Raw genomic sequence first — 27,117 nt, 5'->3', positions numbered from 1 at the left:
ATGGACTGGCACAACAGCCGCAGCGATGGACTCAGACACACCAACGATCGTGACAGTGGCACAGGACTGGGCTACATTTCATTCTGTTGTGCACGGGGTCACCATTAGTTGGAGTTGACTCAACAACATGCACACACGCACATATTTGCATACATACATATTGTTGTCCTTGGGTGCCGTCAAGTCCAATTCCAACTTATAGTGACCCCGTGTGACAGCAGAACTTCTCCACAGGTTTTTCTAGGCTGCAGTCTTTACGGGAACAGATCACCAGGTCCGTCTGCCACAGAGCCGCTGGGTGGGTTGGAACCACCACCCTTTCAGTTAGCAGCCAAGTGATTAACCATTGGCGCTACCAGGGCTTATATATATAGCTATATGTGCGTGTATATGTAGATATATATATGATATATAACATAAATGTACACTACGCATGTATTTATATAAAATAATTGTGTAGAGAGATTTATTTTGAGGAACTGGCCCACGCAGTTGTGAGGACTGGCGAGTCTGAAGTCGGTGGGGCTGGCCAGCTCAGCTAGGAGTCAATATTGGCTCTTGAATCTGAAATCCGTAGAGCAGGCTGGCTGGGAACGTGGTAGGCGCTGGTGCTGGGAAGCCTCAGTGTTTGCTCTTAAGGTCTTCAGCCGATTGACAAGGCCCACCCATTGTTGAGGGCCGTCTCCTTATTTTAGAGCCATGGGATTGCAGGTGTTAGCCACATCCACAAGGTGCCTTCAGAGCTGCATGTGGAATGGTGTTAGACTAAACACCTGGGAGCTGAGTTCAGCCAGGCTGACACAGAACACTCACCGTCATGCCCCGGATGTGATGGGGGGAGACTTTGGAGCCCCTGCCCATGAACCAGGTGCTGTCAGCCCAATAACCCCCTTGGTGAAGCCAGGCTCTTGACGTCTGCCCCTTCAGTCACCGGGGGCTTCAGTGGCCGTGTTTGCAGGGCCCCGAGAGCAGGGCCTGCACACTGGGGCCCTCAGTAAGCCGTGTCTGTCCACTCCGTGTGTTCCGTGCCCGGTATGACACTGTGACAGCAGGGACTCAGTGAAGACCTCGGCATGGCCAAGGTCGCATGTGGGTGGGTGTGGGGGTGAAGGCGAGATTCACTCCTGGGCCAGGAATGCCAAGCATCACCAGGCTGTGCCCAGGGGCGGTGTGGCGGGAAGAGGGTGGGTGCCAGGCATACACCTGCAGGTAGGTGGACTCACCTCCCAGCGCGGGTGTCCAAGGTAGGCCAGGGACACCAGGCACGTAGCAGCATGGCTGGGGGCCTGCTGCTCCGCCTCACTCCTCTTCCTCCTTCCTGCCTGGAAGTGGCTCTGCCCCGCGGTGGTGGAGAAATGGCTCGGTGCCCAGCCTCTGCCGCCAGGCTCCCTCCCATCACAGCCTAGCCTAGGGACCTGGGGCTCCGTGTGGTGCCCTCAGGGGTGACGGAGTCTGAGAGACAATTAGCTTAATTGTCCTGCAGTTCCTGGGAGCTGAGAACCCGGAGGTGGATGTGAGCTGGAACAGTGGATGCGCAGCACCTGAGGGTGGGGCAGGGAGGGCACGAGTCAGGACAGGGCCAGGCAGCACCGAAGGGTGGAGGCCTGGAGGGGGTGCGAGCTGGGACAGCCGAGCAGGTGCCATTTGCTGCCAGACCTCCAGCTCTCCCCTCCCCTCCACTGCCTGCCCCCCAAGCTCCACCTGTCCTCCCCCAGCCCCGCGCGGAACGTAGGCCAGGGGCAGAGAAGGCACCGTTGCCAGGTCACCTGTGGTGTGGCTCAAGGGAGGCAGGGAGGTGTGCTGGCAAATGTGTGTCAATCTGCTCTTGGGGAAAGGGGTGACCTGATGTGTAGCGTTCCCCAGTTTCCGTGGTGTGAATACCCACCGGGGCTGACTTCACTGAATGTGGAGCTGGGACGAGACGCCCCCGCCCCAATACCACCTTCCACGTCCGGATGTTACCTGGATGTTGTTGGTTGCTGTTGAGTCAGTTCTGACTCATGACGACCCCACGTGCCATAGAGTAGAAGGGCTCCACAGGGCTTTCTTGGCTGTAATCTTAATGGCAGCAGGTTGCCAGGCCTTTCTTCAGAGGTGCCACTGGATGGGTTCGAACCACCAACCTTTAGAGCAAAGAGTTTTCTCTACCCAGGAACCTTATGTCAACATATAGATGCTATTTTAAATTTCGAGATTGCATAAGACAGCCTGGGCTGCTAACCCAGCTCCTCCCAGGACCAGCCTGTTAAGTCAGTGTCTGTACCTCTGTTTTATTAGCTGTGAAATGAGGGACATAATAGGAGCTGCCTGGAGGGTTGGAGGGAATTAGAAGAGTCACTGTCTGCAAAGCAGGCCACTCCTTGGGCCTGGATGTGCTGTGTTTACCATGTCAGGTACATTCCTAAATTACCTCCCTCTGACGGCTGCCTCCCTGCCCACACCAGGCCCTCCAAGGCCAAGGCACTGGGGGTCTCTTCACTACCTCAGCACATTGCCGGGCATCCCCCCATCTTCCTGCTGCAGGTGCCCCGATGGTTACCGTGAGCCGAGCCGTGGCATGCTCCACAGCTGTCCCCGGCATCCTTCCCTCTGCCCAAGTTGGACCTGGTACCCTGGGAGGAGGGCACATGTGTCATAGGGAGAGCTGGAGTGGGGTGGGAGAGGAACCCACCCTTCCTGGGGCCTCAGAGGAGGGGGGAAGAGGGCACCTGGAGATGGTGTAATTTGGCGAGGCTGTAATCAAATATTTATCAGGTAATTGATCTGCAGTCTGCAGAGGGGCCGGCAGCTCTCTCTCCCGCCCCCTGTGTGTCCACACTGTCCTCCTCGCCCAATGCTCTAGGCTCCCGGTTCCCTTTTGCTCCCTGCTTTTGCCTCCATCCCTCTTGTCCTCGCCATCCTGGGTGCCAGAGGCTCCCAGCCTGGCTGCACCCCACCCACCTCCCCACGCTCTCTCCCCTCTCCCCCAGGCCCCACCCTGCTCTCAGCAGAGCTGTGGGCTGGACCCTCCACCACCACGCCTGCTGATAGTGGGCAGGGGCTTCAGGGTGACCTGGAGCCATGAGGAGGACCCTCCACCAAGGGTTTGAACTCTCATGAGTGTGTGTGTGTAACTTAGTGTGTGAATGTGTATGTGCATGTCTTCATGTGTGTTTCTCTGTGTATCTGTGTGTCTGCGTGTGTGTGTGTGTGAGCATGTATGTATGACTGTGGACTGTGTGAATGTCTGTCTTTGCGTAAGTGTGTGTGTGTTTGTGAGCCTGTGTGTGAATGTCTGTGTGTCGTGTATGAATTTGTGTGTGTACGTGCATGTATGTGTCTGTGTGAGTCTGTGTGTGGGTGTGTGAATGTGTGTATGAGTGTGTGTGGGTCTGTGTCTGTGCGAGCCTGTGTATAAGGGTATGTGAATGTGAGTGTGTGTGTGTGCGTGCACGTGCACACATGCCTTTGTCTCCCTCCCATTGCTCTGAAGCCTGAGTGTAGCCTGAGTTTCAGAGACTCTGCAGAGAGAGGGAAGGGACCAGGTGGTTCAGAGTCTCTGCAGAGGGAGAGAAGGGACCAGGTGTTTCAGAGTCTCTTCAGAGAGAGAAGGGACCAGGTGGTTTTGCCGAGGAGGAGGAGAGAATTTTTGCTCATTGGTGCGTGGCTCATGGCATTAAGGGCCTGGGGCTCCCCTTCCATGTCCTTTTGCAATCCTGTTCCCCCACTTCTCAACAAGGAAATGGATCCCTGCCTGCCCCCTCCTCTGGCAGCTGCCAGTGTGAGGTCTGTCTGCTTTTGCCCAAGGACCTTCCACTCGGGGCTGCTCAAGTGAGAGATGGCATCTGTTCTTTCTGGTGATAGAAGGGACACCCTTTCTGTCACCTGGTAGCACTCCTGGATCATCAGAGGGGCCTGCTCCAAGCCTGTTCCCCAGCGTGTGTCTACAGTGATGGCCGGGGTGGACAAAGCCAGAACCCCCACCGCTGCCCTGCTTTCCCCTGCACCTGCCCTCTGATACCATCGCAGGCCCCAGCCCCCTCCTCTGGGGCAGAAGGACTGCCTGCCTGCTGTACCCCAATCCGTGACCCTCGGAATTACCCAGAAAACCAGTTGCCGTCGAGTCAACTCCAACTGGTGGTGGCCCGTGTGTGTCAAAGTAGAAATGCGCTGCACAGGGTTTTCAGTGGCTGATTTTTCAAAAGTGGATCCCAGGCCTTTCTTCTGAGGCACCTCTGGGTGAACTCGAACCTCCAGCCTTTCTGTGAGCAGTGGAGGAGTCAGCCATCTGCGGCACCCAGGGACTCCCAAGTCACCCAGGGGGCTCCTTCAAACTCAGACTGCTGGTGTCTGAGGCTGAGGTCTGGACAGGCTGAGAATTCGCGTTTCTAAAACGTTCCCAGGTGGTGCTGATGCTGCTGGTTGGGATGCCCCACTCCATAAAGTGCTGCCCTGCGGCACTCGGGACCGCCCAAGGTCCAGGAACGGCTGGAGTCGGCTGCCAGGAAGTGGTTTTCCTGGCCTGAGCAGCAGGCCTTGGAGGTGGGAGGGTCTTTGGGAGAACTCAGGGATCCTTGCAAGCAGAAGTGGGACTTTCCATGCCCTCCTTGACAAGACCTCACCTTAAGGGCATCATTTAGGGTGGTTTTTGTTTTTGAGCCAGGCTCTGTGTTCAGCTCTGGCACAGTCACCTGACTGGATCCACCCTACACGCTTAGAAAGCACGCTCTCTTACCCTTGCTTTACACCCCCAAACCCATTGCTGACAAGTTGAATTTTGACTCCCGGGTACCCTGTAGGACAGAGGAGAACTGCCCACTAGCGTTTCCAGGGCTGTAAATCTTTATGGAAGCAGACCGCCACGTCTTTCTCCCAAAGAGTGGCTGGTGGGTTCGAACCACCAACCTTTTTGTTCAGTAGCTGAGTGCTTAACCCCGCGCCACCAGATGAGAAAACTTAGGTTTAAAAACCTTAAGTAAGGCAGGAGGGAAGTGAAGGGCAACAGGAGGGATCTTTGTGCTGATGGAATGCTCTGTATCTTGACTGTAACAACGTAGATATCCAGGTTGTGACATTCTTACAATTTTGTGAGATGTTGTCATTAGGGGAACCAGGCCCACCAGATTTCTTGTTATTTCTTACAACTGCATGTGGATCCACAATATCTCAAAACAAAAAGCTGACTTGAAAACTTTTACTTTTTTAATGGGTTAAAAAAAAACCTTGAAAAACTGCCTGCTGGCTGTGGGGTTTCCTTTGGGGTGGTAGAAGTGTTTGGAGCTCGTACAGGTGGTGGTTGCACACCATTTATAGCCGCGTTCTTGATGCCACTGAATGGTACACTTGAAAATGGCTGGTTTTGTGAATTTCACCTTGATACGTTGTTTTTTTTAAAGACTTTACATAATGTACTCAAGGTCTGGTATGTACTTGTGAGTGGGTCAAACCAGGGATGTCTCACGCTGGACGCTGATCTATGCTAGGCTCCCCAGTACTGCCCCCTCCAGCTCAAAGCTGTTGCCCCATGCTGGAGGTGCTGCCGCCGAGGTAAAGGTGCCACCTCGAGTCAACAGGGGCTTCAACGGGAAACCCCACTCACTCGAGAAGGTACCCTCCCCGGGCTCTGGGAAAAGAGCTGAGTCTGAGTCAAGCCTAGATGCTAACCAGGCCTTTCTCTCTCCTCACAGGGCAATCAGGACACCACGGCACCCCCCGAAGCGATGGCTCAGCCCTACCCCCCAGCCCAGTACCCCCCTCCACCACAGAATGGCATCCCCGCCGAGTATGCCCCTCCCCCGCCGCACCCCACACAGGACTACTCGGGCCAGACCCCTGTGCCCCCAGAGCATGGCATGGCCCTGTACACACCAGCACAGAGCCACCCTGAGCAGCCGGGCACCGACGCCAGCACACAGTCCATTGCCGGGACACAGACCGTGCCGGTAAGGGCACCCCCACAGCCCTGGCCAGCCCAGGAGCTCCAGGGGGGAGCACCCGCTCACCTGGGGGGTGGCTCTGGTGGCAGAGGACCTGGGAGGGCCCCTCGACCTCTCTGTGTATAGAAGGCAGGCCCCACAGCTGGTCCACACCTGGGGAAGATGCTCCCGGCTCTGCCAACTTCTCCTCATCTGGCCCCAAGGATGTCTCGGGATGGCCGGGCACAGCCAGGTAGGGGGTGATGCCCCTGCACCCAGGCCACCGACATCCGCTTCCCCTGCCTCCAGGCAAGTATATGCCCTCATCTGGGAGGTGGTGCGTGGGCCTTCGGCTGCCCACCAGTGACCTGCTAGTGGAAGATGAGGGACACAGACCCACCAGGGAGGGCTGGCGAGGAGGAGGCTGGCCAGCCTGCGAGCAGTCTTGGGTTGCAGGCGCTCCTATCATTTCTGATCACTTGTAATCTACCTGCTTGGCTGTCCTCCAATCAGATCGCTTCAATTATGAGGTTGTAACGCAATGCAGGGCAAGTGCTGAGCCCCAGGTTCTGCGAGATCTCCTAATAGCAGAGGGAGCTCAGGATGGATGGGGGAGTGGGGGGGGATCCCAGGAGGGTGCCCCTCCCAGGGCCCCCAGGCCCCAGCCTGCAGCCCCCCGTTTCCTCCACCTCCTGCACTCCACACGTGCCTGCCCCCCTGCTCTGGGACTTTGGGTTCACCCCCTCCCTGCTGACTCTGTCCCAGCAGCTGGCTGCGTGGGCTGATGGGGGCTGGGCAGGAGGCCAGCTCACCCAGGAGCGGCACCGCCCTGGCGCCTCCTGATGGGTGCCCCCCACTGTGCTTCCTGGGCCCTTCCCCTAACCCAGCCTGGCGCTCTCAGAGGACGTAGTATGAGTCTTATCACCTCCATGGCAGCATCATTCACACCACCACCCCCAACCTTCCCCCCGCTGGGCTGGGATAAGCCCTCAAGTGGTACCTGACTGTAGCCCTTCCTCCCGCTCAGAGTGCCATCGCTCCGCAAAGCCTGGTACCAAGATTTTTCCATCCCCTCCACCTCCCTGGTGGAGAATGTGCCTGTTGACTCCCTGGGGTCCCTGCAGGAGAAGGCAAAGCCCTTGGGGTCATAGAGTAGGGAGTCAAGTCACTCCCCAGCAGGCAGCTTCCAATTCTGTTTTATCACACCCAGCACCCGTGGGTGCTTAGGAAAGAAGGAGGTGATCTCAGGAGCTAGCGTGGGTTTACCTTGAACAAGTTGTGGCTGGCAGCCTTTTCCCCTTTCTCATGGGGCTATGTGCCCGGCATCTCTCTGGTCAAGTCTCTGGCCACCTCTTTATGGACAGATGAGGGGTCTCTCATGGTGCCACAGGGATCCGTTCTGGAAGGAAGCAGAGGTGACAAGATGATCAGACTGGCAGATGACACCAAGTGGGGACGGATAGTGAAGAACAGAGCAACAGAAACCAGTCTGGAGGCCTTCCTGACCCCTTGGGACCACCGATGCCACCGAGCCGGGACAAACAGCATCTCTCCCCATAGGGCAAATGGCACCCAGAACCTCCTGAGTGCCAGGTGCTGAGCTGGCACTAGGGAGAAAAGAAGAAACAGCCAGCCCTGCCCTCTGGTGGCCGCCAGTTCCCACAACTCAAGGACATCCAAGTCAAGAGAGGAGACCTGGGCTGGCACCCACGCCTGTGGGCGTCCAGGCCTTGGAGAGGACCCAAGAGTGAGCCACAGCCCTGAAAAGGCTGATGCTGTGGCCAGAGAGGCAGAACATCCCCATTCGAGCAGTGACAGTCTCAAGGCTCAGGCCGGCAGCCCAAGTGCGTCCAAGGAAGGTCCCTGGGCCAGATGAGGCCTGGGGCCCAGAGGACGGAGTGGCCTTTAACTTCCAGCTGTTTTTCTTCCAGTCCCAAAAAGGGGGGCAGTGTGCTCTGCAACTGTTCCCTTCTGGGATACGGAGGAGAGAGGATTCTCCCGTCCCCATGGCCAAAGGAAGGGGCACAGATGAAAGGTCCTGGACCCATAGAAAGACTTAGAAATGCGGGTGCTAGCCAACAATGAGTTGGGCCACCTCTGGAGGCTGTCAGCTCTCTGACCCTGAAGTATTTGTTCTAGCAGAGGGCGCTTGGGAGGGAGCTGAGGTGACCGAGGCCCCTGTCCAGGGTGACCCAGGTCCCATCCTGTGCTGAGATCCCAGAGAAGCTGCCAGTGCTGCCAGCTGAAGGTGCCCTGTCCTTGTGTCTCGTCCTCGTGGACTGCATGAGAGCCCTTCCAGCTCCCGACAGCCTCCTCTTGGCCCGTCCCCAGGCAGCCTGGTGTTAGGATTGGGGGCCAGGGCAACAGATTGGGTGTCTCGGAGCCTGTGTCCAGCCCACCCCCTCCTGCCTGGTCCTATGGCTGCTCAGCACAAGCCCAGGGGTCCACATGTGGCCCCCAGTCTGTGGGTCCACAAAGTCCTCCCCAGGGGCTCCACCCAGGCTGACCCCCAGTGCCTGCTGCCTGTGCAGGCACCGGGTTACGGTGAGCAGCCCCCGGGCCCCTGGACACCCTGCCCTCCCGTCATGGGTTTCATTATAGGCTCAGATCCTGGCTACCCTATCCCCTGGAGACCTGAGGCACTGTTCTCTGACCCAGGCCTCGGCAGTAACTAGGTGCCTGCCCCACCATCTGTCCACCCTGAGTCATGGGACAACCAGAGGGCCCTCTCCTATCGGAAGCTCCTCCCTCTCACCCGATGGTCCTTGCGGGCCACCTCATCATGGCACACCGCAGACCTCCCAGCTCCACCCCAGGGCCAGCAATTGCTGCTGCAGCCAGACTCCACCAGGAGCTTCAGCCACTGGCCTCTGCATTCTCAGCTCGCGGGCTTCGAACAACGGAAAGGGTGGCTCCAGGGCTGGAGTGGGGTGAGAAAGGCAGGGCGAGACATGTCTGCCCATGAGTGCCTGCGCCTGAGACCCAGCTGAGGGCATGTGTCCTACGGGCAGAGGCAGTGGCCATCTGAGCAGCCAGGCTGGTGTCCACCCAGGAGCTAGCAGAGGGCCCTTAGAAGGTGGCATCGTGTGAACACGTACAGAGGGCAGCCCTGCCTGGGAAGGTGTCCCTGAGGAAGGGGCTACCCAGTGCCCCCAATTGCAAAGAAGACATTTCCAATGGACAGCATAAGGCCACACCGGAGACCTCTCCTCCTGGGGAGGCTAACTGCCCACCGTGGGTGAGTCTTAGAGCAGAGAGCTGACAGCGGAGTCACTGTGTGAGTGTTCAGAAAGTCTCTGGGGGAACCAGATGAAGGGAGGGGGAAGGCTGCAGGGAAGAGGCTTCCGAGAGCTGGGTCATCTTGTGCTGCTGGGTGTGGTACTGGTCCCACAATGGAGCCTCCCAGACCCCCCAGACCCAGAAGAATATCCCCCCTTGAGTGTCCCTGGGCAGCTGTCTCTGGGCCCATCTGTGCTGGGCTTGGGGAGGCCCAGGCGCAGGGACTTCGAGCTCTTCTGAGGGTGGGAGACGAGTGCCTGGCCACCATCTGGACCCACCTTAGGCCACCAGGGTCTGGCTCTAGCCTTGAGTGGGGTGGGGGTATGATGGCTGGGAGGAGACCCAGCGACAAGGAAGGACCCAGAAGCCAAGCCACCCCAACCAGCCAGGGGGAGGGGGTGTTTTGTGTCATGTTACCTGCATTTGAGAACTGGAGACAAAGATTGCTTTAAAATTATTTTTAAAAAAAGGCTGGGAGATGGGGGAGCCACTGTGGGAAAGGCAACCGTGGTGCCTGGGCTACTGTGAGAAGTGGCAGGACAGCCGCCTCTCCCCTCAGGTGGCACTGAGCTCTCACACTGCGGTTTCTGAGCACGTCCTACAATTTTACACTCTCTGGACCTGGTTATTATGGGCTTCCGTGAACAGCCGAGCCTGTGCCTGGGGTTGGGCGGCGGTAGGGGGCGCAGGGGGGCTCTTTGCCTACTTGTGTGCCCTCCCCTCCAACCCCATTACCCCATTTCTCCCTCTTTAGGGACTTTGGCGTGGGGTGAGAGGTGCGGGCCCTGAAAAGGGGGGTGTCCCTGATCTTGGAGACACACTGTGAGCTTAACCCTGCAATTGGAAGAGGCGAAGGGCAGGCAGTTGCCCCGAAGGCCCTAATTTCATCACCAACAGCCCTGTGGCCACACCCCAGCTTGCACCGAGCCCTCAGCCAGGCTTGGGGGTCATGCGCTGCCTCCCAGGGTTTCTTGGCCACTCCTGGTGCATGAGGTGCCCGTTCACATGCTCCTGGCCACCAGGCTGGGCTGACTGCTGCCCTCTGCTGGTCCAAAACTAGCATTGCATGCTCTCTCCAACCTGGATTCCTAAATCAGGGCTGATTAATTCAAGTCTGTGCCCAAGACCCCCGAGGGCACGGTGTGTGGGGTGCACTGTGCCCAGCTCAACCACTGCACAGATTCCACCAGGGGAAATGATCACACTTTGTCTGGCCAGAGGGTGGGGGACAGACCTATCAACTGGTACAGGGGTCTGGCATGGACCCCTTGATTCAGGGGTCCTGGAGGCTTAGCACGGGCTTGTCTTCTGCAAGAAAGATTGGCACCAAGTAAGGGGGGCTGCAGAACTGGCAAGGAAGCTGGACATCTCCCTGTCCCAGGCTTCAGGGAAGAGCCCCCACAGTGTGACTGTGAAGGAGCCCAAGCCCATTATGAGTAAGGGCCTGGGGCAGCCCAGACCAAGAGTCTCGGGGGCCTGCCCCACAGCTGCTCTGACCACAGGACTCCGCCCCACCACAGCCACAACCCCACTGGTGGGCTCCTGGGGTTGCACTCGTTGGTACCCCCAAGGAGCAGCTTACCAGCCAGTCAGACCCTAGGGCTCATTGTCCCCCGAGAGCCCCAGACTCTCATCCCACTCCAGGGCACGAGGTCTACCCACAGCCACTCCCCTGGGCACACTTGCTCTCAGCTGCCAGCAGAGAGCACACACTGGTCAGAATTGGGCTAGACATGGCTGAGCCGCTGAGAGCCGGGTCACAGTGCGTCCCGGCCAATGAGGGAACAGTGGTTCCCCACACCAGGTCTCCCTCTGGCCTGGGATTCAGCCAGCCCGAGCCAGCGTCATGGTGAGCTTGTGGCCTGTGCTCTGCAGAAGCCCACACGACAGGAGCCACCCACGGGCTGATGAACCACCTGCTGACACACCACACGGCTGGTCCTAGAGGGAGCTTGGGGGTGGCTCCTTGCTTGGTGGGCAAGCCTGTTTTCAGGACACGAGTCTTGCAGATTGTCTCCTGGCCAGTGTGCGGTCCAGAACAAGGAGGGACTATGAGGCCTGGCTGGCGCTGCATCACAAGAGGCTCCTGAAGGCGGCTGGAGTGAGCAGAGCCTGGAGTGGCCCCTGGGAGGGCCGCACCCTTCCAGGGCAGGTTCTGAAACCTCTCTACACTTGGCCGTCAGTCCGTGGAAGCCCAAAACAGCCCCCGTTCTCCTGAACCGTACAGTCTGTCAGGACAAAGAGAACGAGGGGACTCAAGTGGAGAATGAGGCCCTGGAGGCTGGACTCTGGGGGCTGAGCAGAGGACACACTGGGCCCTGGAGGCTGGACTCTGGGGGCTGAGCACAGGACACGCTGGGCCCTGGAGGCCTGGCACGTGGCTTCCAGCACAGCTTGGGCAGAGGCCTGGAGGGGGGACTTGGGAGACTGAGGGGCAGTCGAGCCTGTCTCCTGGGAACTCTTCCATGGTCCCATGGGATCCAGGCTGAGTGACGGGAGGGTTCAGGGGCCTGGGAAGAGCTGGCTTTAGCCCTCCTCCATGGCAGAGGGAGGGCAGGGTCTGGAGAACCGGAGGGGTGGTGGAGCCTGGCCCCGGGCTCCTCACAGCCTCAGGTCTTCTCCCGCAGCAGACAGACGAGGCGGCGCAGACGGACAGCCAGACGCTGCACCCCTCCGACCCCACAGAGAAGCAGCAGCCCAAGAGGCTACATGTCTCCAACATCCCTTTCCGGTTCAGGGACCCCGACCTGCGGCAAATGTTCGGAGTGAGTGCACGTGCCAGCTGCGCCTGCTCCCTGGCCCCAGCATGGCACCCAGGGGGTCCACCTCCCTGTCCAACCAGGCTCCCTGCCCCTACTGGGTGGGCAGGGCCCCATAGCCCTTCCCTCCTGACCCAAGGCCTCCCTTCAGCACCCACCCACCCCTGCACCACCTGCTTGCAGGGGTTTCGTAGCCAGGGCGAGTTGGGTTATTGCTGTCCTGGTCTCATCTTCTGACAAAGACTCCAGGAATCCCCGTGTCCCTCTCAGGGGCACCGCAGCCTCCTAGACTCCCCCTGAGCTGCAGCCCCACCCTCCTCACCTGGGCACCAGGGCTGGCTCTCAGCCTCTCTCCCGGGCCCTTCAGTCCCCTGGGCTGGGGAGCCAGCACCAAACGCTGCAGTGAAGGAGAACAAGCTGGGGGCGGGGGGGGGGAGGGATTCCCTGCATGCATTCCCCAAAGTCCCTAGATAACAGCCAAATGTCAGGACTGTGGCCCTGACTTCGGTCCCCATGGTGCTGACCCCCACTGGGTGCCAAGTTACGGGGAGTGAGCAGTGGCCAAGTGCCCAGCCCAGGCACCCGGTGGGGCCACAGAGCTCCCAAGGCTGCCCTGGCCACTGAGGACTCTCCCCAGACCCTCCTCCTGCCTGCTGCCAACCGCTCCACCCCCCTGTGCTCACACGCTGGGTGGCTCTGCTCCACAGCCTCCCCTCACTACCCCAGCTGGGATTTGTCAGGCAAATGGGATGTGGGTGAGTCCCAAACCCCTACCCTGAGCCTTGCCCCAGGCCTCCACCCCTTGGACATGGGGCTTAGACCGCCTGCCCAGGGGACTGGCTGGAGACTTGGAGTCACCTGTATTGAAGACTGGAGCCCCCTCTTGGTGCCGGCCCGTCCTGCTCTTAGGGCCCCTTTCCAGCAGCTGGCATCGGGTCCCGCTGGTGTCGGCCCCAAACATGCATTCTCAAGTCCACTCCCTCAGTGGGGGACAGCCTGCCTCACTTCACTCAGGCAGCAGCATTGTACCCGCTGCCTCTTCATACACCTGCCTCCCGGGCGCCGCCGGACATGGGGACCCTGTCAGTTAGCAGACCCGGCCCCCAAGTGCACTGGCCAGACTGGGTCACAGGTGCATGCTGTGAGCGTGTGGGAGCCCAGGGAGGCCAAGCCTTGTGGGAAGGGGTGCACAGCATGCTGGCCAGGCTGGCTGGGCAGGTCCCTGGACGGCAGGAGGCCTGGGGCCAGGTCACTGCCCCCTGCAACCACACCGTCCAGCCCCAAACTGTTTGGGCAGTGGGCATCCCAGGGCTCAGGGCACAGGGCCTCCTCCTAGGCCCTCTGGCCTTCCGCCTTCCCCTCCCCCTGCAGTCCTTCCCCAGTCCTCCCCACCCTCTGCTCCCCCTTCCCCTCCTGCTCCCAAGGAGGCCTGAGGCTCCCCCTTTCCCAGCCTGAGATCCCAACCTCCGGTAACCCCACCTCACTTCTGGCCCTTTACTCCATGGCAATGGTCCTCTCCACCCCTCAGCCTCCCTCCTTTGGGGAGGACCTGCCCCTGGATGCTTGCCCTTCAGTGTGAATTGAGGATGGTTGTCCTGTCTCAGGAGTCCATCAGCTACCTGTGGCAAAGTCCCAGCAGGGAGAGAGAAGGAGACCCTGGTGACACCGGGCGGTCGCATCCCCACCCCCAGCCCCACCCATAGATGGAGCCATTTCCTGGCAGGACAGGCTCCCCCATGAGCAGGTGGAGGGTTGATCATCCCCCCACCTGACACCCTCTATGCTACACCAAAAACCCCTGCTCCTGCCTGGCTCGAGGCCGGCTGTGGAGAGTGGGAAGAGGAGGGTGTCCTGGGCCTCTCAGTTCCCAGCCCACTGGGACCCAGCATTCTTCTGGTGGCCCGGCTGGGTGGGTGTGATGTGGGCACCCCCAGGGAGGGCAGCGGCCTAGGGCAGAAGTCTTACCCCCCCACCTCCCGCCCCCCCATCTCCCCTTACCCCCCTGTCTCCCACCCACCCCATCTCCGCTTACCCCCGTCTCCCATCCCCTCTCTGTTCCCACTTACCACCTGTCTCCTGCCCCCTGTCTCTGCTTACCCCATCTCCCCTTACCCCCATCTCCCGCCCACCCCGTCTCCGCTTACCCCCCGTCTCCCGTCCCCCCTCTGTTCCCACTTACCACCTGTCTCCTGCCCCCCCGTCTCCGCTTACCCCCGTCTCCCTGTCCCCCTGTTTCCGCTTCCCCACCCCATCTCCTCCCCCACCCCGTCTCCACTTACCCCCCACCCATCTCCCCCCCACCCCGTTTCCACTTACTACCCCCCCCCCCCATCTCCCACCCCTTCTCTGTCTCTGCAGCAATTCGGGAAGATTTTAGACGTGGAGATCATTTTTAACGAGCGGGGCTCCAAGGTGGGTGCCGTGAGAGGCCGCACCGTTACCGCCGGCTATAGGCCCCGCCCGCCCGGCTAACTGTGAAATGTGCGTTTCCTTCCTGGAGCTTCGAGCCCGAGGACCCCTGGCGACACGGGTGCTTGTATTCCCTGCTTCCCATCCCCCTCCCCAGCTGTCTGTGTTGCTGCTGCTGCGCTAATTTCTCTCTGAGCTGCTGGGACCTCCGCCTGCTCCCCAGAGCCCTGGGTGGCCTGGGTTCCCACCCACCCACCAGCGCGCTAAGCCTGGGGTGCTGGCGGCCCCTGGAGTCGCCCCGGGAGCCTGGGGGAGGGGCTGCAGGGCACTCGTGGGCCTGGGTGGGTGATCGAGAGGGTGCCTGGCCCAGACAAGGCTGGCTTCCCCCTGGTCCTGGGATGAAGGTCTGGTGCGGCTTCCTGTCCCCTGGGCGTCCTGAACCCCCACCTGGGCCCCCCCAGAGGGCCTGGTGGCCAGGTTAGGAACTCTTGTAGCTTTGGCTGTCCCTTCGAGGGGCTGGCAGCCTGCTCCAGCCAGGGCAGGCCGTCCCCCTGCGTCTGGCCGTGGTGCCAGGACAGACATCTGGACTCCCCTGGTCTCTCCTCCAGCTGGCCTGACTGGGCCCTCTTTCTCCCTCTTTCCTCTCTCTGTCTCCTTCCCCATGGCCTGCACCCCCCCCACACACCTCCTTTTTTGTCCTTTTCTCATGGTTTGTCTTTCTCTCCGTGTCTGTCCTTCTCCCCACTCACAGGGCTTTGGGTTTGTAACTTTTGAAACTAGCTCAGATGCTGACCGAGCCCGGGAGAAGCTGAATGGGACCATCGTAGAGGGACGGAAAATTGAGGTGCTCAGATAAGTGCCATGCGGCAGGGACACCCCAGATGCCACCCTCGCCCCACAGAGCTGGGCTGGTCCCCTTGGCAGGAAAGGGCACAAGGGGACAGGGAAGGCCAGAGCCCACTCCACATCCTGGCTGTCAGCCAAGCCCCTCACCTGTCGCCATGTTGGAACTAGATCAGACTTGCCTGAGGTCTCTCCCCTCCCAGCCTCTTCCTGACAGCCAAAGACACAGCCCCCCATGAGAGGGTAGGAAGCTGTGTGATGGGGCGTGCCTGCCTCCGCACCCCTAGTCTAGGGTTTGCCCTGCACTGGGAGGGCCCAGAAATCAAGGGCTTGAGGTTTTGCCAATCTCAGGGACCAGTCTGTCCCCCAGCTGCCCGTGTCCTCTCCTCCCCACACTGCCCAGCACCCTGAGTTTGCCCTGGTCTGCTCACCCCCACTCCCACCGTTGGATGGGTAGAAGCATGGCAGCCACAGCAAGGGCCAGGGGACAGAGCAGACCTCCTCCCTTCCCCTCCCCAGTCGTCCCCAGTGGACCCTCACTCCCATACCCCAATGCCAGCTCTGGGTTCCGGCTAGAACAGGACAGTGGTGGGGGGTGGGTGCTAGAGGGGAGGAGGGGGTCAGCAGCCAACGCAGAGCCCACAGGCAGCCGAGCCAACAGTGGAAGGGCCTGCGGAGGGGCTTCTGTAGTGGCAGGCGTGCTGAAGGCCCTAACCAGGCCCTGGCCCAGCACTAGGTGGTCACCTGAGACCGAGGCCTAGGGCCCTGTGGGGCAGGAAGTGGACAAGGGAAAGGCAGTAAGGCTCAGACTTGTCCTCCAGTCCCTTCCACCTGCCCGGTTCTCTACGTCCTTCCGTGGAGGCCTCCTCTGTCCCTTCTGAATCTGTCTGGCCTCAGCCAGATGTCTGAAAATTAGAGTCCCCCTAGAGTGTCCCCTTGGGGCCTGCCTTCCCAGAGCCGCCACCCAGCTGGCCCCACCGGATGCTCCCTGTGGTGAAAATTGTGGCCTCTGGGGGAAGGGGTGCCCCCTACATGAGAGGCGGCCCTTTCTGTGCCCCTGCCCAAGAGAGGAGAGCCAGCTCCTGGGGGGCGGGGGGGTAGTCCATTAGCCAGACTGAGAGCCCTGGAGAGAGCCCACCAGCCAGCTCCTCCATAGTCATAGGTCCGGGGAGTGGCTGGGGCTCTGTTCTGGGGGACAGTGACAGCAGGACCAGTGGGGCTGGATGCAGTAGCTTCAGCCAAGGGGGTCCTGGGCCAGGCTGGGCATGGGCCAGCAGCAGCAAGAGCAGTGGCAGTCAAGGCTTCCGGGAGGGAGGGCACACATCCGGGACAGGAGGCCCTAGTGGGCAAGCCAGCATGGGTGGGCCAGGCTGGGTGGCAGAGGCCTTTCTGGAATGTTCCATCCCTCCACGGTGGCCATTGGAGGGGCTGCAGCAGAGCAGGGAAGGAGGCTAATGCTGCCCTGGCCCTCTCTCTCTGGGCAGGTCAATAACGCCACGGCCCGCGTCATGACCAACAAGAAGACAGCAAACCCCTACACCAATGGTAAGAGCCCTGGCGGTGGCGCTGCAGGGGCGCTGGCCGGGAGGACGCAAGTGCCCCCCCGCCCCGTGCCCCAGCCCTGCACCAGGTCAGGAGGGCAAGGCCAGGGAGGCAGGAGGAGAGCTGGGGCCACCCCCACCCACACAGTGGGCGTGTCTCACCATGGGGTCCCTTGGCAAGCAGAAAGGTCACACACATGGCTTTGGCCAGTGGGACCAAAGGGCGTTCTTGACTATGACCTGTTTCTCCACGGACTTGCATTGATGAATTCTGGGGTCACAACCCACACTAGCTTATGGCCAGAAAGGAAAGTGCAGCCAAGAGTCAGCTGCTGGCCCTCCAAGGGACCCTGGACAAACTTCTTAACCTCTCTGAGGCTTAGTTCTTTCACCTGCAAACAGGAATAGTGATGCTGGCTCTCCAGGACCAGGAAATGATGGCGGTATCCTTGAGCGCCGGGCAAGGGCCTGGAATACAGGGGCACGCAATAGTGAGCGGAAAACTGGAAATCATCAAAAGTGAAATGGAACCCATAAACATTGATATCCTAGGCATTAATGAGCTGACATGGACTGGTATTGGCCATTTTGAATCAGACAATCATATGGTCTACTATGCTGGGAATGACGAATTGAAGAGGAATGGCGGTGCATTCTTCTTCAAAAAGAACGTTTTAAGATCTAACCTGAAGTACGATGCAGTCAGTGATAGGATAATATCCATATACCTACAAGGAAGACAAGTTAATACGACTATTATTCAAAATTTACACACAAACCACTAAGGTCAAAGATGAAGAAATTAAAGATTTTTACCAACTTCTGCAGTCTGAAATTGATCAAACATGCAATCAGGATGCATTGATAATTACTGGTGATTGGAATGTGAAAGTTGGAGACCAAGAAGGGCCAGTAGTTGCAAAATATGCCCTTGGTGATAGAAACAATGGCAGAGATCCCATGATAGAATGTTTGCAAGACCAACAACTTCATCATTGCAAATACCTTTTCTCACCAACGTAAATGGCGACTATACACATGGACCTCACCAGATGGAATATACAGGAATCAAATCGACTACATCTATGGAAAGAGACAACGGAAAGGCTCAATATCATCAGTCAGAACAAGACCAGGGGCCAACTGTGGAACAGACTGTCAATTGTTTATATGCAAGTTCAAATTGAAACTGAAGAAAATAAGAACAAGTCCACGAGAGCCAAAGTACAACCTTGAGTATATTCCACCCGAATTTAGAGACCATCTCAAGAATAGATTTGACGCGTTGAACACTAAAGACCTAAGACCAGATGAGTTGTGCAATGACATCAAGGATATTATACATGAAGAAAGCAAGAGATCATTAAAAGACAGGAAAGAAAAGAAATACCAAAATGGATGTCAGAAAAGACTCTGAAACTTGCTCTTGAATGTTGAGTAGCTAAAGCGAAAGGAAGAAATGATGAGGTAAAAGAGCTAAACAGGAGATTTCAAGGGCAGCTCGAGAAGACAAAGTAAATTATTATAATGACATGTGCAAAGAGCTGGAGATGGAAAACCAAAAGGGAAGAACACATTCGGTATTTCTCAAGCCAAAGGAACTGAAGAAAAAATTCAAGTGTCGAGTTGCAATACCGAAGAATTCTATGGGTAAAATTCAATATTCTTCACCAACACCACAATTCAAAGGTGTCAATCCTTCTTCCATCTTCCTTATTTATTGATACACATGAGGTTGCTAGCAGCTGGAGTGAACTCCACGGCAGCTGGTTCTTACTGGTTGCCGTGCCTGGTTGCAGGCCTTTGGTCTCTAGAGGGCACATGTTGGGTGCTCTCATGCCTGTGCACCTGTCTGTAAGCAGGTGGCCGTTCTCAGAAGGCGAGGCTGCTGATGGTAGGTGCTGGCTGTGGAGAGAGAACGGAGGGACCACTGTGGCTGCTGCGTATATTAGCACCACAGGTTTTGAGTGGTGCTGGCAATGTGTCAGAGGACTTTTCTAGAGAGTTCCTTCCCCCTGCTTCTCACATTAAACTGAAGCCATTGAGTCAATTCCGACTCATAGCAACCTGATAGGGCAGAGTAGAACTGCCCCACAAGGTTTCAGAGGAATGGCTGGTGGGTTCAAAGTGCCAACCTTTTGGTTGGCAACTGAACTCTTGACCACTGTGCCACCAGGGCTCCCGTTTAAAAAAAAAAAAAAACTGTTGCCATCAAGTTGATTCTGACTCACAGTGACCCCGTAGGACAGAGCAGAACTGCTCCATAGGGTTTCCAAGGGGTGCCTGGTGGATTCGAGCGCGGAGCTTTTGGTTAGCAGCCATAGCTCTTAACCACTGCACCACCAGGGTTTCCTCCACTTCTCACAGAAAACCAAAACCAAGCCCAGTGCCGTCAAGTTGATTTCCACTCATAGCGACCCTATGAGGACAAAATAGAACTGCCCCATAGGGTTTCCAAGGAGCAGCTGCCAACCTTTTGGTTAGCAGTAAACTCTTAACCACTGCACCACCAGGGCAGGGCGCCACTTCTCACAATGAATATACCACGGACCGCCAGACGAAAGAACAAATCTGCCTTGGAGGAAGTATAGCCAGAACGCTCCTTAGAAGCGAGGTTGGTGAAACTTCGTCTCATGTACTTTGGACGTGTAACTAGGAGGGACCAGTTCCTGGAGAAGGACATCAGGCTTGGTAAAGAGGAAGACCCTCATTGGAATGGATTGACACAGTGGCTGCAACAATGGTCTCAAGCATAACAGCAGTTGTGAGGATTGTTCACTCCGTTGAACATAGGGCCGCTATGAGTCAGAACCAACTCCAGGCCCCTAACAACAGCAATTCTCTTCTGCCGAGGTTACTACTCTCCCAAGCTTCTGGGATGGCCCAGGGTTAGGTTGGGGAATTTGAAAGCATCCAAAAAGCACTCCAGGAGGAGGGGTCAGAGTGCCCCCGCCCCCGTTTCTCTCCAGACAACAGGAGCCCAGCTGTGACTGCAGCTTCGGGAAAGAACCGGGTCGGTGCCCCTCAACCGCTCACCCCACCGAGAAGGGAGGGGCTGTGGCACCTCACTGCAGAGGCCACGCCCTCGGAATGTCCCCCTCTCCCCCCGGGGTTCCAGCTCCTGGCTCACCGGGAGGTGGGGAAAGGATGGGGAAGCGAGTGACCAGTTTTCATTGCTTCCGTCCTAGGCTGGAAGTTAAACCCCGTGGTAGGCGCAGTCTACGGGCCGGAATTCTATGCAGGTGAGGGCTGGGGGCGGGGAGGGGTGGTGGGGGGCTGGCTGGGTATTGGGCGGAGTCATTGGCATGGTCCAGGTTCGGGGAGGAAGACTGCAGCCAGGGCTGGGTCTGGTAGGAGGCGTGGCCAGGTGGGAGGCACCAGCCAGGGCCAGGTCCGGTGGGAGGCTTGGCCAGGTAGGAGCGAGCTTCTGCTCCAGGGCTGGTGAGAGGGGAAGTCAGGTGGAGGAGAGGCCAAGTAGAAGGCTGGTCCAGGTGGCCGCGCACCGCCGGCCCTCCCGCCGGCTCTGGCCGTCTCACACGGTCTCTCCCATCCCTGCAGTGACGGGATTTCCCTACCCCACCACCGGCACAGCGGTTGCCTATCGGGGCGCGCACCTACGGGGCCGGGGCCGGGCCGTGTATAACACGTTTCGGGCTGCGCCGCCCCCGCCCCCCATCCCGACTTACGGAGCGTGAGTACCTGCGAGGCCGTGGGGAGGAAGGTGTGGAGAAAGGCCCCGGGAACGTGGGGGCGGGGAGCACGGGACAGCCAGCGGGGCTAGGCAGCCTTTCAAGTACTTCGAGTGACTGTGAGGATCCCCAGACCTCAGCACTGCAGCTGCCTCCCCTTATCGGTACCCCCACACCTACCCTGCCAGGGTGGGAAAGTCGCCAAGGGTCACTGGCATTTGCGGGGACTTGGCACTTGGGTTATTTTTGGGTGTCAACTCTTACTGCTGTGGTAACACAGTAAGCGCTCAGCTGCTAACTGGAAGGTTGGCGGTTGGAACCTACCAGCTGCTCAGGGGTAGAAAGATGTGGCAATCTGCTTCCATAAAGATTACATCCTTGGAAACCCTGTGGGACAGCTCTACTCTGTCACATGGAGTTGCTGAGTCAGAACGGACCCCACAGCAGTGGATTTGGGTTGGCTTGTCCAAGCTTCAGCTCAGCATGGGAGCTTCTCTAAGCCCTCTCTGGTCTGTTCCATGGGGGTCCCAGGGTCCTCAAGGGCAGCTCGAGGGCAGTCTCCTGGGGTGCAGTGCCTCCCACCACAGAAAGGGGGTGACACCTGCCTGGGGTGGTTAGGGGGAAGGGTGAGAGAGGCTGAGGCCGTAGGCCCCCTGGGGTTGTGGGAGAAAGAAGCTGACCAGCAAGGGTGTTACTCTATTGTTATACCAAAACAGGGCACTGGAGCAAACGCTTGTTAAAATGCCGGTCCCATGGGCAGGGCTGGCCCCGTGCCCCCTCCCCCAGCAGACGCCAGAGCCGGCCTACCCCACCTCTCCAGCGTTCCCACCACTTTCTTGTCCGTTTGCTTCCAGGGTCGTGTATCAGGATGGATTTTATGGTGCTGAGATTTATGTAAGTGGAGAGCCGGGAGGGGAGGTGGAATCTAGGTGTATGTTGGTTCCAATGAAAATCCGTGTTTTCCCTCGACCTACCCCACCTACCCCACTGCCACCCGAATTTAACAGAGAGGTCCTTGGAACCCAGGCATGATGAGCTGTGGTGTCTGCTCAAGAGCATTGCAGCCCTGGGAACCTCAGTGCTGCCACATCTGGGTGTCTGTCCTCATCAGGGAAGTCCCAGGGTAGTACGAACGGTTCATGCACTCAGCTGCTAACTGAAAGGTTGAGGTTCAAGTGTACCCCGAGGCCCTTCAGTAGAAAGGCCTGGCAATCTGCTTCCGAAAAATCAGCCATTGAAAACCCTGCAGAGCACAGCTCTACTCTGACACGCCTGAGGTTGAGCTAGGGCCAGCTCAATGGCAACCGTTTTACTGGTTTGATCCTCACCAGTGGGGCTCCCAGCAGCCCTGTGAGCTTAAGACGAACACGTGTCTTCTCCATGGGAGAAGGGACTCCCCCACACCCCTAACAGGGTTTGGGTCAGCGGGTGAGCCCCTTGGGCACCTGGTGACCAGTGCTACAGAGGACCCGAGAGAGACAAGAAGGGGGGCTCAGGGTGACCAAACCCCTGTGCTCCTGGGTCACTTCCCTGTCATGGGGCTGCACTCAGCTTCCTCGGGCTCGGCGGCCTTGCTCTGACTGCCCCACCCACTCAGTCCTGGGCAGTTGCCTGTAATCCAGCCGTCCGCTTTCCTGTCCAGAACCAATACATCATCTGGGCTAATTGTCTCTGTCATCCTGTGCCCTTGACCCCTCCCACTGTCCAGGATGACACCCAGAGCCGCCCATGGGCTCCCCATTCCCATCAGCATCAGCATTGGTGGGGGGCACTGGCAGCGTGGCAGGTCTGTAGGTGCCTCCCGTGTGCAGAGCCACGCATGTCAAGGTGCCAGTAGTGTGTGTTTAATGCACAAGTGGACATGCGAACAAATGAATGAATGAGCGAGTGAGGTTTTTGGCCACCTCCACCCCCACCATCCAGCCTCACTTTGAACCTTGCTGCCTGGCAGTCCTCAGGCCCCATTAGGCCAGCAGCTAAGTGCCCCAAGGCCAGGCACTGGCCTCACCTTCACCAGGCTGAGGGGCAGGTTGCGGGCTGGGAGGCCGGGCTGTCTGCAGCCCCAAGGGTTCATCACAGCCTCCACTGGCTCGGCTTCCCCTGGCTGAGCCCCACTAAGCCCTCTGCTCTCTGCTCGCTCTCATGCAGGGAGGCTATACAGCCTACAGATATGCTCAGCCAGCCGCAGCAGCAGCAGCCGCATATAGTGACAGGTAAGGGTTGGGGCCGCCATCCAGCTGGGGCAGCCAGACAGGAGGGAAGCCTCACCTGGGCCAGGGGTGCAGGATCAGAACTGAGGGGAGCAGGTGTGGGGGGGTCTTGGGGGCCCCGAGCCTGTGAGTCCCAACTTCTTCAGTCACATCCACCAGCCTGCACAATGGAGGGAGGCTGGGAACCCCAGACCTGGGCCTGCAGAGCACCCCTCCAAGTCCCAGCCCTTGAGGCCTGAGCGGCCCCACCCCAGCTCCAGAGGCTCCCATGAGAGGGATCATTAGGGGCATGAGCATCTGCCCCAACATGCCCGTGGCTCCGAGGAGGTAGGGTGCTGTGGTCTGGCACGGCCGGCAGTGGGCGCCATTGAAAGCAGCCAGCCCTCTACCCAGCACCCCGGTGCCCCCGTGGGGTGGCCAAGCCTGGTGCCTTTCTCTTTGGGGGCTCGAGTTCCTGTTTGGGGCTGTGGGGCACGGGAAGCATGAAGTCACTGTGCCAGGCATCTGGCAGGCACCTCATCTTGTGCCAGCTGCCAGCTCAGGCCTGGGGATTGCCCAGCTCCTCTCCCAGCAGCAGGTGGGACCCTCACAACCAAAGTCCCTGCAGCCTCTTGCTCCATCTCCTTGTTAGATGTACGTGGCCGGGGGGGTGCCCAGTCCAGGCCTGCCATCTAAGAAGTTGTTAAGATAACTTGGGGGAGAGGACGGCAACCAAAGGGGCAAGAGTGCCACCTCCTTTGTGCCGCCCCCACACTGGATCTTCTCCCCCACCTCCGAAGCCCTTGCCCCACACTTTGCCCCTGTCTTTCTGGGCACTGTGGTTTACTTTCCCTCCAGACATGCTCTCCAGGGACCCCCTTCTGTCCTCCATGTAGCACCGAGTATAAATCATGGCCTGTGTCAGTGTCACCACAGGTTGGGTGGGCTGGTGTCTTCCAGACACTTCGGGCGGGAAGCACTGGCCAGGAGGGAGGAGCTCGCTGGGGGAGGTAGGAGGCCGCCACCACCCCTCAGCTGCCTCCCCCCGCCCCGCCCTCCACGCTCTCCCTAGTTACGGCAGAGTGTACGCCACCGCTGACCCCTACCATCACACCGTCGGCCCCGCAGCCACCTACAGCATCGGAACCATGGTAAGGGATCTGGCCCGGGCCTGGCACACCTGGGTGCCAGGGCTGAGGAGGGAGCACAGCAAGGCTGGCAGGGGGCAGGGCCCGGGAGAGAGGCCAAGACCTCTGACCGAGGTCCTGACTGGTTCCTCAGACCTGGCTTTGAGTCCCTGGCTGGGTTGGAGTTGGGCCGGGAGACTTGCCCTTTGCACCCGCGCTGAGTTAGGTGGATGTGGGCAGGTAGTAGTCTGGTCCTGAGGGAGGCATCCTAGGCTGACCCGTTTTCTGAGCCCTGAAACTTAAAGCCCTGCCCCCCTTCCCATTCCCACGGCCAGGAACACCAATAAGTCTACAACGCCCACATGACCTTCCAGCCTGGGCTGCAGAGGCAGGCAGGAGCTGGGGGTGTCTGGCCACCATCTGTCCCTCTCCTCTTCTGGTCACCCCCATACTGCACCTTCTCCCGCATTGGGGAGCTAGGGATCCCCACTATTGCTCACCCCAGTGCCCCCACTCCTCCTGGCTCGCGGGCTGGGCCAAGCAGGCACTCTCCTGGGGAAGGGAAGCTGGATCCCAGCCACGGGGGGCAGGCTGCGGGGTGGGCGGCGCGGTGCTATGGAGTGGGGGGCTCGCTGCCAGAGGGGTGTGGGCCAGCGTGTCTGTGTGTGTGTGTGTGTATGGCCAGCTGTCGACACATACAACCCAGCTCACTCTGCACCCCAAAATCTCCTCCCAGTGGACACTACCCCATGTGCTCACCCACCCCCACCGGGGGATGTTGCTGTTGGTTTTCAGCTAGCTTGGCATTCAGCATCAAAGATGAAAACATTTTGGGGAGACAGGGAAGGAGGCGGCTTAGGGCCAACGTGGACTTTCCCACCTCCTTTGGTTTTGCTGACTCCCTCCCAAGTTTTGTATTTTCTTTTTTGTACAATCCTCCTGAGCAGCTGGCAGTGACTGCTGGCAGTCACAGGGTGCAGGCCTGTCTGGAGCCCTGCACCCCACGACGGGGGCGGTCAGCTGTCCACAGAGACGCTCGGCCCACACTGCCATCTGCAGGCCCTCGTGCCCACCGGCAGCCCGGCCTCAGCACTTTTTTAAGATTTTCTATCTTTTTCTTTCACCCAACTTTTCTTCTCTTGCAGTTGCCTTTTTCTTCCCTTTTTAGGCAAAACTGGTGGGGGGGGGCGGTGGGAGGCTCTAGAAAGCCCCCCTGGTGGGGGGATCCTCTAGACCTGTCCTCTGACAGGAGGGGGGCCCACTGAAACGGCCCAGGAGGAGGGTCCGGGAAGACCCCAGTGACCCTGTGGGACCTGCTTGGTGGCGCCAGGCTCTTGAGCCTAAGGGACAGAGCAGAGCCCAAGTGGGAGGGCCTCTGCAGTCTCCAGACCTGTCCAGACAGAGGCCGGGGCCTGAAGGCTGGATTGTGCCCTCACCCAGCCCTACTGGGCATTAATCTCCTTTAAAGAGAAAAGAGAAGCCCAGGGGTGGCCGGTTGCTGAGCCAAGAGAAGCCCCCAGAGAGAACTCAAATGCTCCTTAGCAGAAGCACTGTTGGGTGATGACCCCAGAGCGCCCCCTCCTGGCCCGAGACCGCCATCAGATCAGAAATAGCTCCCGCGCCTCAAAGAGGCGGCTTCTCCTGGGGCTATGACAACCCAACACTCATTCTCCCCTGAGGAAAACTAACAGGGGGCAGAAAACAGGATTTAGCGATTTCTTTTTGCTTTTCCTTACTTTTTTTTCTTTTGGCTTTTCCCCCACCCCAGCACCAGGCGGTACTGATTGGCTGTTTTTCATCTTTGATGTTGCAGGCTAGTCTCTGCCGAGGAGGGTACAGCCGCTTCTCCCCCTACTAGCAAGAGACCCAGCCCCTAACAGCATTCACACTGACTGCCTGTCACAAACAAACCCAAACACCAGGCTCGCCCACCAGGAGGACAGTGCGCCCCTCCGGGTCAGCCACTCCAACCGCTGACCCTCCACAACCCTAGACCCATAGGGTTCCTCTCCAGCCGGTCTCCCCGCCCCACCCACGACGGTGTGTGTGTCTTTGGCCCTGGTTGTTCCTGTGTGTCTGAAACCTTAGTTTCTTCCTTTCCTTTGGTTGGTGTGCTACCACCCAGACCCACTCCAGGTATGGTATGTACACGCAGCGGGGAAGGGCCGGGCAGGTGGCCTGAGCCCTCCCTCGCAGGTGGCCTGAGCCCTCCCTCGCAGGTGGCCCTTCCATAGGTTTAGCCACAGCGTCTGGCCTGGTGTGGTGGACAGCGGTCACTCCCCATGTGTCCGGGGCAGACCAGGGCCCAGAGAGCCACAGAAGACACCCAGCCTTGGTCTCTCCCTCCACCCTTCCCCAAGTCTCCCTGGGACACCATTGCAGCCAGCCCGGGACACAGCCCCACCCCCCTAGTGTGAAGTGCCCTCCGCAGGGTCTTCTGCCAGGGGATGAGTGAGCTCCCATCTGCCTCTACCTGCTCATCGCAGGAGGAGCCCTGGTCCAGCCCGCCTCCTGGCCGGCCCCTCAAGCAGCTGAAACAAATATTTTTAATTAAATTTTATTGATGACGTTTCCTGTGAAAGTCGTCACAGCCACGTCTAACACTGAAAACCATCCGATCCCAGCGATTCCTTAACCTCCTGGCTGGGCGCCCCAGGGGCACTGCCTCCCTGTCCCTAAGCTTGCTCAGAAAGGGCTTCTTTCAGGGTACCTTTCAGAAGGGAAAGGAGAACCTCAGTGAGCAAGCTGACCCCTTACTGGGCCTTCCCTGTAGGTCCATCTGGGCAGTGCTGGGGGCCTGCAGCTCAATCACCAGGCCCCTCGAGAACTTGTGGGCCGCCTGGGGAGAGTCCGCAGAGTTGGGTGGGTTCCCTAAACCACTATAGGCAAGGGTGCAGCGGGGCCGCCCCACCTCCCCATGTGCAAGCTGGGCTCCTGGGGTGGACAGCCAGCTGAGGGTTCGGGACTGTGCCACCTCGATGGGGGTGGGCCCAGCAGACCCTGCCAGGGTCCTGCTCCCTCCCAGCCCACTCTCCACCATGCCACCATGTCTGGGCCCATCCTCATGGCTGAAGCCCAGCATCCACCACCTTGCCCTGACCTCTGTTTGTCCAGAACCAGCAAGACCCTGCCCACTTCCACCTACTTAGGAGCCTGCGGGTTGCTTCTCTGGCACCAGGCTCACTGTAGCTTCTCCATTAGGCCCCCCAGGTGTGCTCACCACCCCAGTCCCTAACACACCAGCCCTGAAGGATGGAGGCCTGCCTTAAACTCAGCTTAAGGAAGACGTGGATTCCCGGGGTGGGGCAGGCTTGGTGGGGGCCCCAGCCACGTGGGGGCCCCGGCCACATGGTGGCCAGCCCACCCCTGGGATCGCATCGCCCCGTC

At 59.0% G+C, this 27,117-nt stretch overlaps 1 protein-coding gene across 1 annotated transcript in view; it reads left to right on the top strand.

Annotated features, from left to right (window-relative positions):
- The window catches only part of RBFOX3 (RNA binding fox-1 homolog 3), a 551,245-nt gene that overhangs the window by 523,133 nt on the left and 995 nt on the right, over positions 1-27,117 (top strand). The window contains exons 5-14 of the mRNA XM_049860619.1: positions 5,667-5,921; positions 11,801-11,938; positions 14,291-14,344; positions 15,093-15,185; positions 16,669-16,729; positions 19,914-19,967; positions 20,284-20,416; positions 21,269-21,308; positions 22,563-22,627; positions 23,676-23,754. Coding sequence (XP_049716576.1) covers positions 5,700-5,921; positions 11,801-11,938; positions 14,291-14,344; positions 15,093-15,185; positions 16,669-16,729; positions 19,914-19,967; positions 20,284-20,416; positions 21,269-21,308; positions 22,563-22,627; positions 23,676-23,754 — 939 coding nt within the window. The 5' untranslated portion in view covers positions 5,667-5,699. The remainder of the gene's footprint in view (positions 1-5,666; positions 5,922-11,800; positions 11,939-14,290; positions 14,345-15,092; positions 15,186-16,668; positions 16,730-19,913; positions 19,968-20,283; positions 20,417-21,268; positions 21,309-22,562; positions 22,628-23,675; positions 23,755-27,117) is intronic.

Source organism: Elephas maximus, chromosome 19 (assembly GCF_024166365.1).
Source record: "Elephas maximus indicus isolate mEleMax1 chromosome 19, mEleMax1 primary haplotype, whole genome shotgun sequence".
NCBI lineage: Eukaryota > Metazoa > Chordata > Mammalia > Proboscidea > Elephantidae > Elephas > Elephas maximus.
This window is presented reverse-complemented; position numbering and strand designations above follow the sequence as displayed.